Source organism: Orcinus orca, chromosome 8 (assembly GCF_937001465.1).
Source record: "Orcinus orca chromosome 8, mOrcOrc1.1, whole genome shotgun sequence".
NCBI classification, from domain to species: domain Eukaryota; kingdom Metazoa; phylum Chordata; class Mammalia; order Artiodactyla; family Delphinidae; genus Orcinus; species Orcinus orca.
This window is the reverse complement of record NC_064566.1, coordinates 5,432,375-5,450,214: the sequence shown is the minus strand read 5'-3', so window position 1 is coordinate 5,450,214 and position 17,840 is coordinate 5,432,375. Positions and strand designations below refer to the sequence as shown.

The 17,840-nt window shown below is 61.6% G+C and overlaps 1 protein-coding gene and 1 long non-coding RNA gene across 4 annotated transcripts; both read right to left on the bottom strand.

The window, feature by feature from the left end:
• Nucleotides 1-463: 463 nt before the first annotated feature.
• On the bottom strand, nucleotides 464-10,709 carry CLCF1 (cardiotrophin like cytokine factor 1). Of its 3 annotated transcripts, none has more exons than XM_004278004.3 (3): nucleotides 10,168-10,709; nucleotides 3,757-3,923; nucleotides 464-1,909 (listed from the first exon to the last, which is right to left on the bottom strand). In XM_004278004.3, the coding sequence occupies exons 1-3, from the start codon at nucleotides 10,181-10,183 to the stop codon at nucleotides 1,415-1,417; spliced, it is 678 nt and encodes a 225-aa protein (XP_004278052.1). In that variant the 5' UTR covers nucleotides 10,184-10,709; the 3' UTR covers nucleotides 464-1,414. The 3 variants fall into 3 exon arrangements, with proteins under 3 accessions (XP_004278052.1, XP_033258278.1, XP_033258279.1); XM_033402387.2 differs by lacking the exon at nucleotides 10,168-10,709 and adding an exon at nucleotides 9,513-9,730; XM_033402388.2 differs by lacking the exon at nucleotides 10,168-10,709 and adding an exon at nucleotides 8,918-9,497.
• A 477-nt stretch (nucleotides 10,710-11,186) lies between these two features.
• Nucleotides 11,187-15,542, bottom strand: LOC125965206 (uncharacterized). Its single transcript, XR_007478848.1, has 2 exons — nucleotides 15,332-15,542; nucleotides 11,187-11,924 (listed from the first exon to the last, which is right to left on the bottom strand). It is a non-coding gene; the product is annotated as an uncharacterized LOC125965206 (long non-coding RNA).
• Between the last annotated feature and the right edge of the window lie 2,298 nt (nucleotides 15,543-17,840).

Here is a 17,840-nt window from a genome sequence, read left to right as displayed (position 1 = left end):
GGACTCCGGCAGCCGGCCACAGGTGGGTGTCCTAGGGAAGCTGAGGGCTAAATGCGCGGGGCTTGGAGAGAGCACCGGAGGGCAGAAAGACAGCTGTGCAGGGGGACAGACCCATAAGACCACTAAAGTAAGCCAGAGTGAGGTAGACGAGCAAAGGCTGGGAGAAGGAAGGTAAGCGACAGACAGATATTTGGGAGGACTAGAGGAGGGGTAGGTGGAGGGGCATTAGTGGAGTCTGCTGTGTTCATGTCTTCCCAGTGGACACAGGGGAGAGAGCCTCTTCCCCAGCTCTTGGCATCTCCTGAGCTAACCCTTGGGCTTCTGGCCCTCCACCAGCAGGTGTAGGGCCGGGGCGGGGGGGGGGGGCGGGGGTGGTGGCGGGGGTGGTGGGGAGGAGGCAGGAAGGCCCAGAGAGCAATGAGGAGAGCCAGGGGGCGGGGCAAGGCCAAGCAAAGAGATGAAGTTCTGGGGCAAGCATTTTATTTGTTAATACAAGAATAGAAATTCTGCAATAAATATCATCTAATAAATAACATCTCCAAATAAATAAATATTAATACAACAAACTTAGAGTCATGAGTGGGTGGGGCTGGGGGGCAGGGCCTGGGGGAGCTGCCCCCCCGCACCCCGAAATGCTACTGCAATGTAAACTTTCAGGAAGTTCTGTGGCTGTGGCTATGGCTGCCCTCCCCAGCCTGGGCAACCCACAGATACCCTGGGAAAGGGGGCGGATTGGAGGCACCCTGGGGCTGGCAAGAAAATTCAAGGCAATGTCCTTTTGGTTGCCACCCTGTGCCACCGACTGCCTTGGGGACCCCTGGGTCCAGTCTGTCCCTGCCCCTCTGCTTTCAGTATTACCTCCAATGCAGATCCCACCTCTTCCATTTTTGATCCCATCTCTTCCTGTTTGGACTTGCCACTGTGTTTGTTTCCCGAATGGGATGTATTGAGTTATTTGGGGGTAGGGGAGCAACACCCATCTAAGGAGAGCAGGGCAGCCAAAGGGCTTCACCCCAGAAAGGCACATGCGATGGTGGCCCCCTCCCTGCCCTACAGGCACGCTTCCTGGCAGTGCCACTTGAGGGGCTGGGTGGGCACTGGCAAGTGGTTGGCAGGGAGCAGGAAGCTGTGAGAGCCTTGCACCAACTTGAACCATTGTGGGTTCCCTTGAGCATCACGTCCTGTGGAAATGGGATGGGGCCTATTGCACCTCTTCCCCAGACCCGTAGGACTTAGGGAAGCGGGGAGGGGATGGGCCTTATTGCATCACACCCTCCTCCCAGTCCAGGGAGGGCTAGAGGCTCATGGCTTCTGTCTCCTGGCTCAACAAGTGTTGGTGTACGCCTTTCTCCCTCCCAGAGTGGGAGCAGGGCTTGAAGGCGGAGGGGAAAGAGACGGTGGTAAAGGTCAGGGATCAGAAGCCATGGGCCTCCAGGTGCAGGGTGACCGCGGCTGCCGGAGGCTGCATCTTCTTCTTGAGCCGGTTGAAGTCCTTGGCCGAGCGCCACAGCCAGGTCTGCAGTTCCTTCAGCAGCCAGAAGTCATCCATCTTCTGGAGGAAGTCACTGTGGGCAGGGCCAGGCGTCCAGGTGGGCTCAGTCCCGGGCAGAGGCTGGGGCAGCGGGTAGCCCAGAGCTGCCATGACACCCGCGATGCTGCCCAGCAGGCCCTGGAGGCTGGTGCAGAAGTGGGCCAGGCTGCGGCGCAGCTCAGCCGTGGCGGCCTGGCGGTTGAGGCCACGCAGGTAGCACAGGAGGTGGCTGTAGGCCTCGTAGTTCTGGGTCAGCCGCAGTCTGTCGTTGAGGCTTTGCCACACCTCCAGGTTGACAGTGGCCCTGGGCAGAGTCTCCGCCCCGAGCCGAGGTGGGTTGAAGTCAGGCTCGTTGAAAGGGGGGCCCAGGTAGTTCAGCTGTGAAAAGGAGAGGGCGATGGGGAGGGAGAGGGGCGGAGAAGCCAGCTCGCCTGCCTGCCGGGAGATACCTGCCCCCAAAGCTGCTATTTCCTGTGTCCCCTGACACGGGCCCCACCTCCACGCTAGGCCTCTCTGTTCTCGGGCCTCCCCTAAGTTTCTCTGGGGAAGTCATTTGCATGGAGGTGACAGTTGAAGCAATGGGGGTGATGAGCTCTCCTATGGAGAAGTGCAGAAAGAGAATAACACGCAGGAGAAACTCAGGAAGGACGCGCTGATTGGCTGAGAGTACCAGCCTTGGGAGAGCGCCCACTGTGGGGGTTGGGAGAGAGAGGAAGAGGAGCCATGAGGACCCAGGAGGCCAGGCTGCAGAGGTGAAGGTGGACCAGGAGAGTCAGAGCCAAGGAGAGGAGTTCAAGAAGGCAGCAACGCTCAGCAGTGGGGCTGCAAAACAGAGAGCGAGGAGAATGAACCTTAGAAATGCCATTGGGTTTGGCAAGAAGGAGGTGCCTGACGACCTTGGAGAGAACCGTTCCAGTGGCCTCGAAGCCAGATTGCAGGGGGTTAAGGAGTGAGTGGGTGGAGAGGAAGTGGAGGCAGAGGCTGCAGACCACTCCTTCAAGAGATTTGGCAGCCCGGGGAGAAAAAGGGTCGGGAGCTAGGGGGGTAGCAGTCAAGCAAAGGTTTTCTGGACGGGAAACCAGAGAGGGAAGAGCGGGTGGAAAGGCAGAGGGGCCCGTGAGCATCCAAGCTGCCCTGGGTGGAAAGGCAGAGGGGCTCATGACCATCCGAGCTGCCTTTGCCCCTTGGCACGCATGGTCCACCAGCTGAAGGGCAGGGGACAAGGTACTCACTAAGCCCCCAAAGAAGCGCTCATAGGCGCGAGGCGGCAGAAGGAAGAAAGTGAGGCCATCTCAAAAGCTGGGCAGGAGGAAGGGTATCGAGGACAGTCTGGGGAAGAGGAGAGAGCCTTGCCAAGCCTCCGGGGAGAGGCCTGGGGCCCCGGGAAAGGGCGAGGGAGATGGTTCAGCTGGGAGAGAAAGGGAGAAGCGAGGGGCGAGGCCTGGGATAGGCAAGGGCCCGGGGGAGGTTCCCACGCTGACAAGCACAGAGACAAACTCATTTCCTCGGTGTATCCTGGGGCCGGAGCCAGCTCCCCCCGCCACCCTCCTCCCCTTTCTTTCCCTGGCTCCAAAGTAGGGTCTGGGATGTGGAAGAGGAACACGGGAAGAGGGGCCAGTTCCCCACGGTCCTCGGAACCCTGACCCTCCTGCCTTCCCTCCTGGGCTCTCTGAGCACCTCTGGACCGCCCCCAGATCCTTATGGCACAGGGTCCAACTGCACCCTGAACCCCCTGCCACTCCTGGCCTGGGTTCCCTGCAGCCCCCTTCCCCCAAGTCCCCCCTAGGAGGCCCAGCTAGGATGGGAGAGGCAGACAGAAGGGAGGCCCATGGGTCCAGAGCTGCAGGGCCCCAGGTCTGGGGCAGAGACGAGCTGGAACACAGGCACGGGAGGTGGGGCCCCTCCATCCCCACCCAGCCCCACCCGTGCACGAGAGACACCACAAGACGGTGTAAACAGAGGAGACTTCCCCGGCCCCCAGGGGGAGGCGGGCGGCTGGGCCGGCAGCCAGCAGGGCGAGGGGCCAAGGCGGGTGCGAGGCCTGCCCACATGCCTAGTCCTGGGGCCAGGGATGGGGAGGAGGGGCGCCCTCCCTAAGAGGGAAGGGCGGGGACAGGCCCTCCCCATCACCCCATCATTCACCAGGACCCCCACCGGTGGGCCTCTCTTCCCCCACTCCCATTCTTCACCCAACTCCCAGCCCCTGAGCTGCCCTGGATACTCACATAGGTCCCAGCCAAGCTGCGGAGCTGGTGCTCCAGGTAGCGGGTGAGGTCATAGGTTTTCTGGATGGAGGGGCCAGGCCCTGGGTCCCCTGTGCGGTTGAGGGCTGGCACTGCAGGGAGGTGCCAGAGCACGGTGCACAGGCACGCGAGCATCCCCCACGAGTCCCCTGTGGACAAGACGGCGAGACGCGTGAGGGTGGCCCGGCCCGGTCAAGGAAGCTAGCTAGCAGCCCCTCAGGTGTCTGTCCCCACCATAGGCTGGGAGGGGGTGAGGGTGGACCACCAGATGGGAGGTGCGGGGAGTGGAAGAGGGGAGTGTTCCTGGCCTGAGAAAGTGTGTGCATGGAGGCATGTATGTGTCTGAGGAAGAGGACTTGGCCTGTGTGTCTACCAGGAGGTACTGGAGAGTATTTGTGCGTCAGCTAAGTCGCTATGTGTGCCGACATGCGTACGTGTGTGTGTGCACGTGCGTGCGCGTGTGTGTGTGTGTACATGGGGGACCAGGCCAAGGGACTGCGGATCAGGATCAGTATTCCCAGGTTCCAGGTGTACCTCGGCCTCCTCTCCCACCCTCCGGGTCCCACTGCAGCTTAGGGGGAGCCAAGGGGTTGGGAAACAGCACGTGTCAGAGCTTCAAACTGAGAGAAGTCAGCCCTGAGAGGGGCGCCCCAGAGGCGGCCAGGAGTGGGAGTTGAGCCAGAGGCAGGACATAGGGTCAAACCACCGGGGTCAGAGGCAAGGTGGAGCTGTGGACCACCAGGGGCGGGCTGAAGGACACGGGGCTGGCTCCGGCAGGCGGTGGTGGGTACATTCTGGGATTTGATTCCCGGGTGTGGAAAGTGTAGGATCGACTTAGATTGAAGGAGATTTAGTGTCACTCTGAGAGGCTGGCTGCAGCGTGGAGATCTGCCCCATTCTCCTCTAGGGTATTGGATGGGGAAAAGTGTGACCTGAATGAGACCCGGTGATCTGCGGTGATCTGCCTGCAGCGAAGAGAGGGGGCAGGGGGAGGGGAGAGAGAGAGAGAGAGAGAGAGAGAGAGAATATGATGTATCTGCCGAGTAGGGCTTGTCTGATGATGGTGCTGGAGGGTTTGGGCCCCGCAGGATACCAGAGGCCAGGGGGTCAATGCTGTGAGGACAGACTAGGCAGTTGGGAAACATGACTTTCCCAGCTTTTAGGTGAGGTCCAAGGTCAAGAGCACTAGGCCAGGAGTCAGTGGGCATTGGGACTGGCAGTGGCAATGAGGGTTAGGGTAGAGTAAGGCTATAATTGGCATTGAGCTAGGTTAGGTTTACGGACTGGGTTCCTTTCAAAGCTTCAGGTTAGTTTATTGGGATTTGGCTGACTGAGTGTGGTTGAGGTTTGAGTCCAGCTGGGGGATGTGGTTAGGTCTGGGCAGGCAGAGGGTTGGCTGGGGCTAAGGTTTGTGAATTTGTTGATTTAGCTGTCAGATGGGGTGATGCATGGCCTGTCAGCAAGAGTAGGGCTAGTTTGGGCTTTGAGCTTGGGTAGGTGTGAGATCACGAGTGGTTTCTTTCTTCTAGTTTACATTATAGGGCTTCCCTGGTGGCGCAGTGGTTGAGAGTCCGTCTGCCGATGCAGGGGACACGGGTTCGTGCCCCGGTCCGGGAAGATCCCACATGCCGTGGAGCGGCTGGGCCCGTGAGCCATGGCCGCTGAGCCTGCGCGTCTGGAGCCTGTTGCTCCGCAACGGGAGAGGCCGCAACAGTGAGAGGCCCGCGTACCGCAAAACAAAAAACAAACAACAAAAAAACCCCGTATAGTTTACATTATATACTGTCAAATTTTCTACAATGACATACGTTGCTTTGATAGAAATAAGTTGGATGGGGGTTTAACAATTTGATTGTACTTAAGATAAGTGTGGAGTTAAGAAAGTATTAAGACTAGGTAGGTTTAGACTTAGTCATAACACTGGGTCGGGGCTTTAGAGAGGGCTACAAACGAGGAGGCGTTTAGGAGTCACGCTCTATGGAATGTCTCTGAGAGTGCAGGGCTCAGGTGGGAACTTTGGCAATGGCGCAGCTGCTCAGTCCTGACTCTCAGATGCTTTCCTGGCTGGCTTCACTGACAGAATGCAGTAGCAGGGCTGCCACTAGTCTCAGGAACCCTGCCCTCTCGGGTGGAGGGCTCTTGGTTCTAGGCTGTGTGTGTGTGTGTGTGTGTGTGTGTGTGTGTGTGTGTGAGTGAGTGTGCGCCCCATCCATGTGTGTTTTAGGACAGAAAGCAGGATCAGGCTCATAACTGCTCCCTGGGGAGACAGGCTCCCCTTCTCCTCTTCCCCATCTGCAGCCTGTGGCTTCCCTCCCAAACGGTCCCTTCCTCATTCTTCCTTTCCACCCCTAGCTCTTGCTGACTCTCTGAGTTCCTTCCTATTCTCCGTTCTTCACATCCCAACACAATTCCAGGCCCTTCTCCTCTGCTGCCTTCAGCCTGGCTATCTGGCTGAGTCACCTCCAGGATCCTTTGGGTACAATGTGGGGTTAGTTTCAGAGGCTGGAGACCTGCTGAGGTGGGCAGCAGTCCTTGCAGCCTTGAGGTAGCTTTCAGGATTGAGCCTGGTCTCTTCTCGCAGTTAGTGGCAAGGCCGAGGGTCCCAGCTGAAGCAGCAGTTGAGCACTAGGCTCGCCTCTTTACCCCACACCCTGCTCCGGGCAGCCTTGCTAGCCAGAGTTCTGGGACTGGGCTCTGCCTGGCCCACGGTGGTGCGGGGGGGTAGGGGGGGTCAGGAACCCAGCTCTGGGCCTTGTTTGCCCCCTCCCCTTCTGGGCCCTGCGGGACATCCCTGGGGAGGATTGGCTCCCTATACAGGGACAGCAGGGGGAGAAGCCTTTGCAAAAACAAGAACGAAGTCATCTGGGCAGAAAAACGGCTCGTGAAATTAACCAGACAAGGCCGGTGTTTCCAGGAATATTTCAGTTCTGAGGTAACTGTGTCACTGAAGGCTGGGGGGGGGGGCGGGGGGGAAGCTGAAGGAGCTTCGGGATTGACCCATGGAGAGAACCAGAAAGAGGGAAGGAGCCTCAGAAATCCAGAGGGAGAAGAGGCCAGGAGAGGAGTAAGGTGACAGGGCTCTACACTCCATTAGGACAGCCTCCACTCTGGGCAAGATGTCCCATATCTTAGGCAGCAGAACTGAAAGCCTTCCGGGGCAGGGAACACCTGTGGTTTAGTCGTGAGCACTGGAACTCAGCACAGCTCGCCACTTGCCTGTGTTCCTAGGAGGGCAAGCCCAGTGGGCATCCTGGAGCCCTCTCCAGGCTCGTGGTGTGCAGGTGGACCGGCCACCGGGGGCTGATTCCTGGGCCCCCTCCCGGAGTCCTGGCCCCCCGCCCAGCCCCCGCCCCAGCTCTGCTTCTGGCTGCTGCCCACTGATTGTTTACATCCCGTCTTCCCCTGTGTTTATAAATCCAGCTGAGCACGTGAGGAGCTAATGAGAGCAGCTCACGTTTCCTGCTGCGGCCCCCCCACCCCCCATCCTGGCCCCCGCCCGGGCCAGCCCCTAATTCCATCCAGATCCCTGGGCCCTGGGAACCGAGGCCCCCCCTCATGAACACACACACACACACACACACACACACACTCAGCCCATGCAAGCGCATGGCCACCCTGACACGGCTACACAGGCAGGCATACCCGTATACGCATGTTTAGGCAGCTGCCCCCTCAGCCTGTCTCCCCCAGTCTGACCTCACGCAGTGAAGGTAGGGTGCTCAGCAGTGCAAATACGCCAGGGTAGTCAGGGTGGGTAGGACAGGTCAGCCAGGAGACCGTGCACCTGGGATTGGTGGCTAAGAGCCATCAGCCTAACAGGTAGGAGCCGGGGAGGCATCGCAGAGCTCCAGAGGTGCTGGGCTGAATGTGGGAGCCAGAGGAAAGGCCAGACCAGGACTGGCATCCTGGTGACCTTGGAGGGGTGTGTTGAGGTGCACTGAGGGGACGAGTGGTTTAGGGGGTGGTGGGTCCACTGTGGTGTGAGATCCAGGAAACGGCCCTGGGGGTCACCTCCCAGCCCCCCTTCTCAGGGAAGGGCCCAAAGAAACAGCCCATCTTTCCTTGTCCTCTAGGCTGGCTGCCCTCCCCTCTGTTCCTTCTCTCCCTTCCATCCTCTCCTTGGTTCCCTATCCCCCAGGCAACTGAGAATCGGCTTAGTGAGTGGGTACACACGGGCCCAGAAGTGAGGAGACCTCACTTTGTCACCAGCTCATCCGGTGACTGGGCTTGTGTGAAGGGGTTACACTGTGCGTGTGAAATTCCAGACCACGTGATGCTCCACCTCTGCTGTGCTCATCAGCAGCCCCCTCCCTGCCCTTCTCGTCCAGCCTAAAGGACAGAAGAAGAAACTGAGGCCCAGGGAAAGAAACAGATGGGCGGGCCAGCCTTCCAGCCTTGTGGAGTCCATTCCCACCCAGGAGTTGGGCTTTTGTTGGAGCCAGAGGGTCCGGATGGTGCTGCAAGAGGACCCTGGGTGGAGCCGGGGAGCTGGGCAGCCAGCAGAAGGCAGGCACAGGGGCAACATGAAGGAAAGAGTCCGGCAATTGTGTAGGTGTGCTTGAAAAGGTGTTGTTATCCAGCGGGTATGGGAGGGGCTCAGAGGGAGCGTGCAGGAGCCAGGGTGTGAATAGGCAGGTGGGATTGTGGGGAGGAATGTGAAGTGTCACTAATGGAGTAGCTGGTGCAGAGGGGTGGTGTGCAGAAGTGTGAACGGGCCCAGCGCAGGGCTCTGGCAGGGGGAGAGGGAGCCATTACATCAGTTGGGAGGAGAGACTTCTGGGGCGGCTGGGTGACAGTTGCTGCCACCTCTGCCTGATGCCCGTTTCCTCCCCTGGTTGAGTGCCTGGCTCCAGGGCAGCGAGGGTGTCTGAGCCAGTGGGGGGAATGGGTCTGATCTGTCAGGGGGATGTATCCCTGTGTCCTACGGCGGGGGCGGGGGGAACAGTTGTGTGCTCCTGGAGCCGGGAGGGTGTCCGTGGGGACAGTGAAAGCTCAGAGGTGTCAGCCTGTATGGGTCAGGGTCAGAGAGCGCCTGACAGAGGAGTGGGTCCAGTGCCTGCACCCACAGCCTCTCTCCGAGGCTCGGACCGCTCCTGCCGAGCCAAGCCTCCAGCCCCCTCCCCTCCTGGCAGCCCCCTCCTACCCCAGCGGGGAGGGCCAGGCCGGGCGCAGGAGGAAACAGGGACGCGTCCTCTGGGATTGGGAGTCTGGGGAGGGCTTCTGGAGCGCAGTGTGGAGTTGCTGGGAAGGAAGGTAGGGAGAGCAGGGATGAGGGCACTCTGGCGAGGCCCGGGGACTTGGGGTTTCCCTCGAGGGGCTCGGCCCGAGAACTCGGCCGGCCCTCACCCTCGGCGGTGACCTCTCGCTCCCGGCCCCCTCCCCGAAGCGGCGGCGCCTTCCCCCTGTGTGGCCCCCGCGCCCCCGGCCCCGCCCCCGGCCCGCTCCCGCCCGGTCTCTCCCTTCCCGGCGGCGGGGGCGGGGGCGGGGTCCGGGGCGCCGGGCTCCGGGCTCGGCCGGGCCGCTGCCCTTTCCCGCGCGTCAATTCCCTGCCCTGCCCGCCCGCCCTCCCGCGGGCTGCCGGGGCCGAGCGGCCGCTGCCTCAGCTCCCCGGCCGGTGACAGACTTTCCTGCCCGGTCCGGCCGGGCTGCGCCCGCCCCCCGCACTAATCACTCCCAGGCCACGGCGGGCCGGCCCGGGGGGCTCGCTGCCGCCTCCCGCCCCGCCGCCCGGCCCCTACCTGCCGCCGGCTCCCCCGCTGCGGGCAGCATGGTGGGCTCCGGCCGCCCGGCGCGCAGCGAGGAAGCCGCGACTCCCGCGGCCCGGCCCGGACCAGCCAGGCTCCGCTCTGCCCTCCGCCCTCCTCTCTACTCTCGCCCGCCCTCCTTCCCGCCCTCCCCTCCCGGCGGGCCGGGGAGGGAGAGCGGCGCGGCCCGAGGTGTCGGCCTCTCCTCGCCTCCCGCCGGCCCGGCCTCGGGCTCCCCGTGCCTCCCTCCCTCCCTCCCTCTTCCTCTCCCGGCCCCCTTCTCCCCGCGCGCCGCGTCTCCCTCCCGCAGCCCCGCTCCCGCCTCGGACGCGCTCTCCCCGACTTTTGCGCGGGGCTCTCTCCTCCGGGATCCCGCGACCCCGCCTCGCCGGGCTCCAGGTGGCCGCCTCCCAGGTCTGCGGGCCGCCGGGGCTCCCCGCCGAGCGGACTCAGGGAATGCCGCGTCCCCGCCCGGCCCCTCTCGAAGGCGCCCGGCCGTGCCTCCCCTGGCCCGAGCCCCGCGGACGGGGGCAGCGCCCGGCTCCCCGGCCGGGCCCCGGCTCGGGACTCCCAGGGGGAAGGACTGGAACCGGATCTCGCGGCTCCCGGGCGGGGGCGGGGGCCGGGGCCTCGGACGCCTGGCTCCTACCTGCTCGGAGGTCCATGGGGCTGGGGGCCGGGCGGGCCGGGCGCGGCTCCTCTCCCGGAGGCTGGCGGAGTGGGAGGGCGAGCCGCGGCTCCGGCGAAGCTTTAATAATCCCATCCGCCAGGCCCACTCGCAGGTTTTTTTCGCTCGGTTTCGGATTTTTTTTTTTTTTTCGGTGTGGGACATTCTGCAAACTTTTTTTTTCTGACGTGTAAAGCTGTAACCACAAATTGTAGCAGCCCTCCCCGGGGTGGGGGGAGGAGGGGGGAGGAGGGAAGGGAGGGCTTCTGGGGCTCCTCTCCCTCCCACAACACCGAGGGGGGGTGAGGTGAGGCGAGGCTGCGGCGGTACCACCCTGGGCCTCCCTGGGGGAGGGGGCGGGAGGGCATCAGTGCTTCTGCAAACTCCCAAGAGCCAGGGGAGTGAGCCGGCCTCTCCTTTTCTTCTCCCTCGGTGTCGGCCCGGGGCGCCTGCCCCCTGCCCGGCGGGGTCCCAGCTCTCACCCTACCTCTGCCTCCAAGTCTCTAACCTTCCCTCCCCTCCCCCTCCCCCTCCCCCTGAGTAAATGCAATGACACATCCTCCCAAATGCCAGCGAGCTGGCTTCGAAGCAAGTGATGGTGTTTTTCCTGCTGCCCTTTGTCTGGGCTGACCGCCCCCCTTGCCTATTGTCCCGCCGCCTGTCCCATTTCCAAAAGCTGAGACTAAGCGAGGCTCTGGGGCTGGGGCAGGTGACTAACCGGCTCACAATGCCCCGTGGGGGGCAAGAAGAGGGCAACACAGGCCCACTGCCCAGCGTGGAGGAGAGAAGAGGGCACTTGGCTGAGGGTTTTTCCCTCAAGTTCACAGGGTTCTTCATTCTTCTTCCCAGCCGCCAGGAGAGTGCTCATGGGTTGGGGATTTGTAATTCATTAATCAGCACGAGGCACCGGACCAGTTTCAACACCAGAGGCTTCAGGGGTGACTCAGCGGGACCGCTCGAATTCAAGGCGATGGACAGACCAAGAGTCCCCACTTGTGAAATGCTTCCCCAAGAAGCCATTTGGCCATCTCCTGCTTTTGGGGTTTGGATTGTAGGTTTTTTCCGGTGCTGGGGTGGGGGTGGTCTTGAGTGTGGAGTGCTCTCCCTGCGTCCTTCCCTCAGGCCTGGGTTGGGACTTGCCGGGGCGGGATTCCTAGGGGACCCGTAGCCCAGACCCTCCCTGGAGGGTCTCCCTTCCTCCCTGTACAGAGGGCTGCCAAGGAGCGTGCAAAGGAAACAGCTCTCATCTGGAGGCCTGCAGACATCCCCACTCTGTGACTTTTCTTGGGGGACGGTCACTTGGTCTCCAAGGCTTGAGTGCTCTAGAACCGGACCGCCAATTAAATCACTTGGTAATACGTTGCTTTTGTTGTTGTTTATTTGCTGTTTCAAGGAGGGAGAGGTGGTGGGCCAGACCTGAGAGGTGATTCCTCTCTGGAATAGCATCGGAGCCTGCGCTCACCACTCCTGCCCTGGGTCCCCCCTCCCCCCCGACCGGAGAAGGAAGGACACCCTGCCCGCCCTGCCATAGCCCCTGCAGCCTGTGGGTCAGAGCAGGCAGCGTGGGCATGACCAGCGCTGGGTTCCCAGGGCAGCTCTTCCCTTTTCTGCACTTCGAGAACTGGGATGGGGGGGGTGGGGGGGTGGGGAAGAAGTTTGTTTTCAATTACCTCACTGGAGTGGGACAGACTTTGTTGTTGGGTTTGTTTTGGGTTTTTTTTTCCGCTTTCTTTCATTTCCTAAACGAGGAGAAAATGAGCTGAGAAAGGGGAGCTGGCGGGGGGGTTGGGGGCAGGGGATTTTCTGGGGCGTCAGGGGCAGCTCTGATGAAACCTGCCTTGGAAGGGCCCTTTGCAAAAGTGCTGGGGGGGGGGGCCTCCCGCCCACCCCTCCCCCAGCCAGAATGCTGTGGAGTTTCAATGACATTCTTGGCCAGTGAGCCCGAAGATCTTCTGATGCCCAGGCCAAGGTCAAGGAGGCAGATGCCCAGGGGGTGACTGGCACTGAGGCTGGCCAGGAGGTCCCCTAGCAGCCACCCTTCCAGAGGGAGGGAGCCACAGAAGGAAGGGGAGCGGGAGGGGGAGAAGGGAGCCTCTCAAGTCCTTCTCCCCTGGTGTGCAGCCTGCTCCTTGTGGAGAGTGTCTGCACAGACAATGTGGTTTGGATTTGGCTGAGCCCCTCAGCACCTTATAAAGCACCTTGCTGAGTCAGGGAGAAAGCGGCCCCAACACGGGAGAGGAGGAGGGGCCAGGGGAGAAAGGGGAAAGAGGGAGAGGGGAGCCGAAGGAAGGGGGGGCTGAGGGAAGAGGAGGGAGAAAAGAAGGGACGGGGCAGGAGACACAAAGAGGAGCAGACTGCAGTGGAAGGGGAGGAAAGCTTCCCATGCCCTCACCCCCGCCAGCAAATGTTCACCTCGGGAATCGAGAGAGAGAGCCTCGGTCTGCAGGAACCGAGGGCTGCAGCTCTGAAGTGGGGACCCAGGCCAGCTGGGTGCAGGGACAACTGGCTTTCCACACCGCCCCGGGCTTGATGCCGTGACCCTACAAGCTGGGGAAGTCGTGTTCTCCCTCTGCCTCTTGTCTGGACTTGCACCCCTGCCCTCTCCCCTCACCTGGCGGGGATGGGGTGGGGGGTGGGGGGCAAGCCTCTCCCCTCCCCCATCTTCCCCACTGCCAAAGGGAAAATCAACTCCGTCTCCAAGCTGCCAGTGCCCCTCTGCCCCTCTGTCTGGGCAAAGGCAGCAGGCTAGGAGCTGCCAGTTGGTTTGGGGTAGGGGCTAGAATAAAGACTGTGCCTTTATTCTGCCAAATCCCAGAGTGGGCTGGGCTGAGGGAGTTGCGGGGAGAAGGGAGAAGCAGAGCAGCAAGAGCCCCTCCAGGCTTTCTGTGGGGTGGTGGGCACAGGTGGCTGCCCTCTGATTTCCAGCTGGGGAACTTGGGGAAGTTCCTGCACCCCTGTGGCTCTCAGAAAGGGATGTTTGTTTGGGGCCCTGCCAGCTCTCACGATCTGGGATTGCTGCTGGGGGCAGGGCAGAGGTTAGAGGAGACACTGGCCCCCTGAGCTCCAGATCCATCTGTCCCACGAAGCGTTGCACAGGTATTTCCTGAGCCCCTGCTGGGTGCCAGGTCCCGTAAAGGACAGAGAGACAAGGAAAACCCACCCCTGCCTTCAAGAATTTCACAGTCTTGTGACAAGGGACACTACTAAACTGAGATCAGAGGATGATGAGGGAAGGAGAGCTCTGGGCGGAGGTGGAGCTTCTGGATGGAAATGTGGCTGGATGGCAGGAGGGGCAGCGGCAGCCAACCACAGGCCGAAGGGCGTAGCTCACGGGGCTGCCTGCCGTGGGCAGAGGGCAGAGGGCAGGACTGGGAGTCAGGATGCCAGGCTTCCAATTGGGCGGCGGGCCTTGGGACAAGCCCACCACCTCTTGGCGGAATGCGCTGTGACCACCTCTGCCTCCCCTCCCATGGGATGGTGGGAGTATCAGTGAGCTGATAAGGAGGATGCTGTTTTGATGCCCTCTCTGGCCTTCCAGACTTCAATCCTTACCATCCGCAGGGGGTGGCAGGTCAGGCCTCAAAGGGTGTGTCTGGGTAGGGGGCAGGGCTGGCACCCAGAGACGACTGAGCTGCCCTCCAAGGGGCTGGGGGTGAGTCAGTGTTGGCTCAGGGACAGGCTAGGATTCCACCCCTCCCTCCTGCCTCCCCTCCTCCCCCCATAACTGGCATCCCCAGGGAAGGCTCTCTATATGCCCAAAAGGCCCCATGCAGATGCAGAACTGGCATTGAAGGGGCCCTGACCCCTGGGGTGTCCGGGGAAGCCTCTGGTCCAGTCCCCTCCTGGTGGGTGAGCAGCAGTGTGGTATTGGAGAAGCCCACAGAGATGAGTAAGGACATTCACTCATTCATTCATTTGTTCACCAAACATTCCTTGAGTTCCTACTCTGTGCCAGGTGCCAGGGACACAGAGAGGAGGCCCAAGAGGCCCTGGGGTCAAGAGGCAGAGGCTGGCCTGTGCCGCAGGCAGGAGAGGCAGCGGCCGGCCCCAGAGACTCCGCCAGCCTGCTGCAACGCCTGGCATTCCTTGGCGACACACTGCTCCTTTGCGCCTCTCAGGCTTAACTCATGACAGGCGTTGAAACGTACTGAGCTCTCACCACGAGTCAGGTTCCGGGCTAAGGCTTTCTGTGAATGATTTCATTCCATTCTTAGAATAACCCTAGAAAATAAGACCTGCAGTTTCCCCATGTTACACACGAGGGCACTGAGGCTTGGTAACGTGAAGTCGCTTGTCTAAGGTCACACCAGGAGGTAGAACCAGGGCTGGAACTGAGGACCGTTTGCCTTGAGCACCTCGCCCCCTTAACTGCCCCCACGGCGCAGGCGCAGGGACTCTTGAAAGGAGAAGAGGCTGGATGCGGAGACGGCAGCGCGTGCAGAGCACCCCCTGGCTATGAGGCATCTAACCTGGGGCACGCCTGGTCTCTCTCCTCAGGACACGAGCACGTTCTCTGGGACAGAGAGTCCCCATGTGCCTGGAGCAGGAGACCTGGGCTCTCCTGCCCGCGACCCGCCACACGCGACTAACTGGGCCAACCATGCCACGTGGCCCTCCTGGGTCGGTGAGAGGTGCCAGCCTGGGAGCCTTCAGTCCCCTCAGCTGGAATTGTGGATTCCGCGAGCAGAGCAGTGAGTCTGAATCATGGAATGAGCACTGAGCTGGAAGGCAGACGGCTGCCTGCGCACAGAGTCAGGACAAGGCTGTACCTCCCGAGGGCCCGACCGACCGTGTGGACGTGCACCCCGGGAGGGGCGCCCCTCCGCCACTACGCACGCGTGCTCCAGCGTGACTGTGCAGGCGCAGGGGCCACTGAGGGCAGCAGGGGGAGGAAAGGCGGCAGGGAGTGCACTTTCCCCTTTCTTCCAGGGTCAGGAGCCCAGAGGGCCTTGCCTCACCCTGAGCTGGCTGTGATGTCAGCGGAAACCCCAGGGCCAAAGGCCTCCTCCTACCTTAGCAATAGTCCTGCATCCCCCACCTACACCTGGCCCAGCTCAGGCCTCCCGAGAAAAACGGCGCCCACAGCCCGTGCCTCCCAGCCGAGGAGAGGAACCAGGTCCTGCCGCCTGCCTCTCCCCTGCCCTACCTGGGCTGGCTCCCCGTCTGCAAGGATGTCAGGGTGATGGCTGTGTGAGGAAGACAGGGGCAGGAGGGGTACCCTCAGGGGCTCCACCACCACCCCAGTCCGCCAGCAGCTCCCCCGCCATTCTCCGGGATGTTCCATTGCCCTGGACACCCCATGCCTCGGGCTCTGGGACTCCGGCACCCCGGCAGAGGAGCGGGGTTACCTCTCTCTTACCCTGCAGGAGGATCCTTATCCTGCCCTGCTGAGTCACTGCCGCTCCTCCGCTCTGCCCCCTCCTTCCCGCCAGCGTTCCTCCTTCAGCCTTCTCAGGCTTTCTCCAGACTGTCTGGGTTCCACAGGGGCCCCGGGGGCGGGGGGCGGGTGTCAGAGGACAGACTGCACTTGGCCCCTCTGGGGGGCTGTCCCAGCACTGCTGGGAGCTTGGCAGCACATGAGGGTGCCGCTCCGCCTTCACCAGCTGTGTGACCTTGGGAGAGCCACTTGACCCCTCTACACCTCAGTTTTCTCTTGCATAAGACAGGGGAGATGATAATGATGCCTTCCTCAGTTAACACAAGTCAAATCTCTGGCACTTAACACGCGACAAGGTTAAATATTATCATTATCTGCCCTCCAGGCCCTATCCTCCCTTCTCTGCTAAGGATGTGCCCCGACCCCTGCAAGCCTCCATGTCTACAAGTCTGTCTGTCTGTACCTACTCTGTTCTTTCCACTCTGCCTTCTTCCTGAGGCCTGTCCCCAGCACCCCCATGCTGACTCCCTGCACTGGGCACAGACACAGAACTCTAGAGAGTTCTGGAGTTGGGCCGCCGCTCAGCTTTCCTCCAACGATAAACGATCCTGAGCGTCTGCCTCGGCATCCCAGACAGCTTCCTCATAGGGGGTCAGTGTCTTGGAGGAGGGCCGGCCGGAGCGGGGAGGATGGACACAGGGCACAGTGAGCTCTGAAGCGACCTGGGGAGACAGCCCACCCTGGCTGTGCCGGGCGCCGGCCCCCATCTGTCTGTGAGGAGCTCGCCGGGCCCCAAAGCCTCCTTTCCGAGGTCCACCTCGTGATCCTCGGCAGAGCGCCCTGAGCACGTGTCGGTTTCAGCCGCTGACGGCTGCAAAATGAAAATTTCATTGTTAAATGAAACAGGGACTCAAGAGCTCGGACAGGTGTGAGAACGGCTGTAGTGCCGAGAAGGGAGAGGTCAGAGGTCAGGGGGATGTCAAGGGAGACTTTGAGGGTGGCTGGGGAGAAACCGAGCAGCCAGAGTTGGGGAACCACACCTGGCCTGGAACCGGTTCCTGGGCCGGGAGGAACTGGCACTCGGGCCTGTAGGACTCAGTCACCCCCCCTCAAGGCTTTCTGAAGCATCTCCTGTATGTGCCCGCGGAACAGCATGGTCCTACGGAGACCACACCCTGCCCGCCAGGGGCTGGGGGTCTGCGGGGACAGAGGGAAGATGGTTCCAGAGCCACCCTGCTCTTAGTTAGGGGCCTCATCCCCGCCCTGCCCCCAGTTCTCTGAAGTCTCTCCTTTCCCCCCACCCCCCACCCCGGCACTGTAGGAAGCCCACCTTGGCCAGAGAGGATGCCTTCTGGGCGCCTAGCCCCGTGTTGGACACAGAGCTGGGACCCTCGGGTGCCTGCTTGCCCTCCCCAGGGCAGACCAGCCTGGTCTCTGTGCTGGAAGCTGGGACTGGACACGGTGTCTGTCTCCCTCTGCTGGTCCCTTAGGGCACAGCCAGGACAGAGCGCTTTCCCCAGAGCGGGTGGTCCCATGGCTCCCGAAACAGCGGATGGCGAGGGATGGGGGCACTGAGGAAAGGGTCTGGGGACTCAGGCTGGGCTCCAGGCTGTAGGAACACCAACACTGCCGCCCAGGTTCCCTCGGTCCAAAGCCGGCCTCCAACAGAGGCCCCGAGGGGTGGTCTCAGGGAGGCCAGGTCGCCTCCCTGATGCTTTCCCTGCGGGCCCGCAGGCCACAAACAGCTTCCTTCCCTTCTAACCCATGAATGGAGCTGTCAACCACAGATTTATCTAAACCTTTTGTGAAGCTATTTATACTTCCAGCCAAGACCGCATCTCGGGGTAATGAGTTCCATCGGAGTCCTCCCCTGCTGGGTGAAGCACGCTGCCTTTCGTTTGTCCTAAACTTACCTCACTTGTGCTCCAAGGGGGCCCTGTAACTCCAGCATGCCAGGTTTTGGTGAACAAGCCTGAGCTTCCGCTTCCCATCTGCAGGTTTAAAAATTCCATCCCATCTCCCTCCACCTTCAGCCCTGCAGTGTGAAGGGACCTGGTCTCTGACCTGTGCCTGGAGCCTAGCAGTGCGGGCACAGCCATTACCTCATGCCAGCCTCCAGTTAGCTGGTGCGGCAGAGGGCACACCGGGGGCTCAGAATCAAGGGGCGGCACGCAGCCCTGCCTACACCCACGCCTCTTCTTGGGGCTGACTTTTACCCCAACCCTAATTCTCTGAGTATTTTCCAGTTCCTGGCCTCCAGAACTTTCCTCTGTAATGT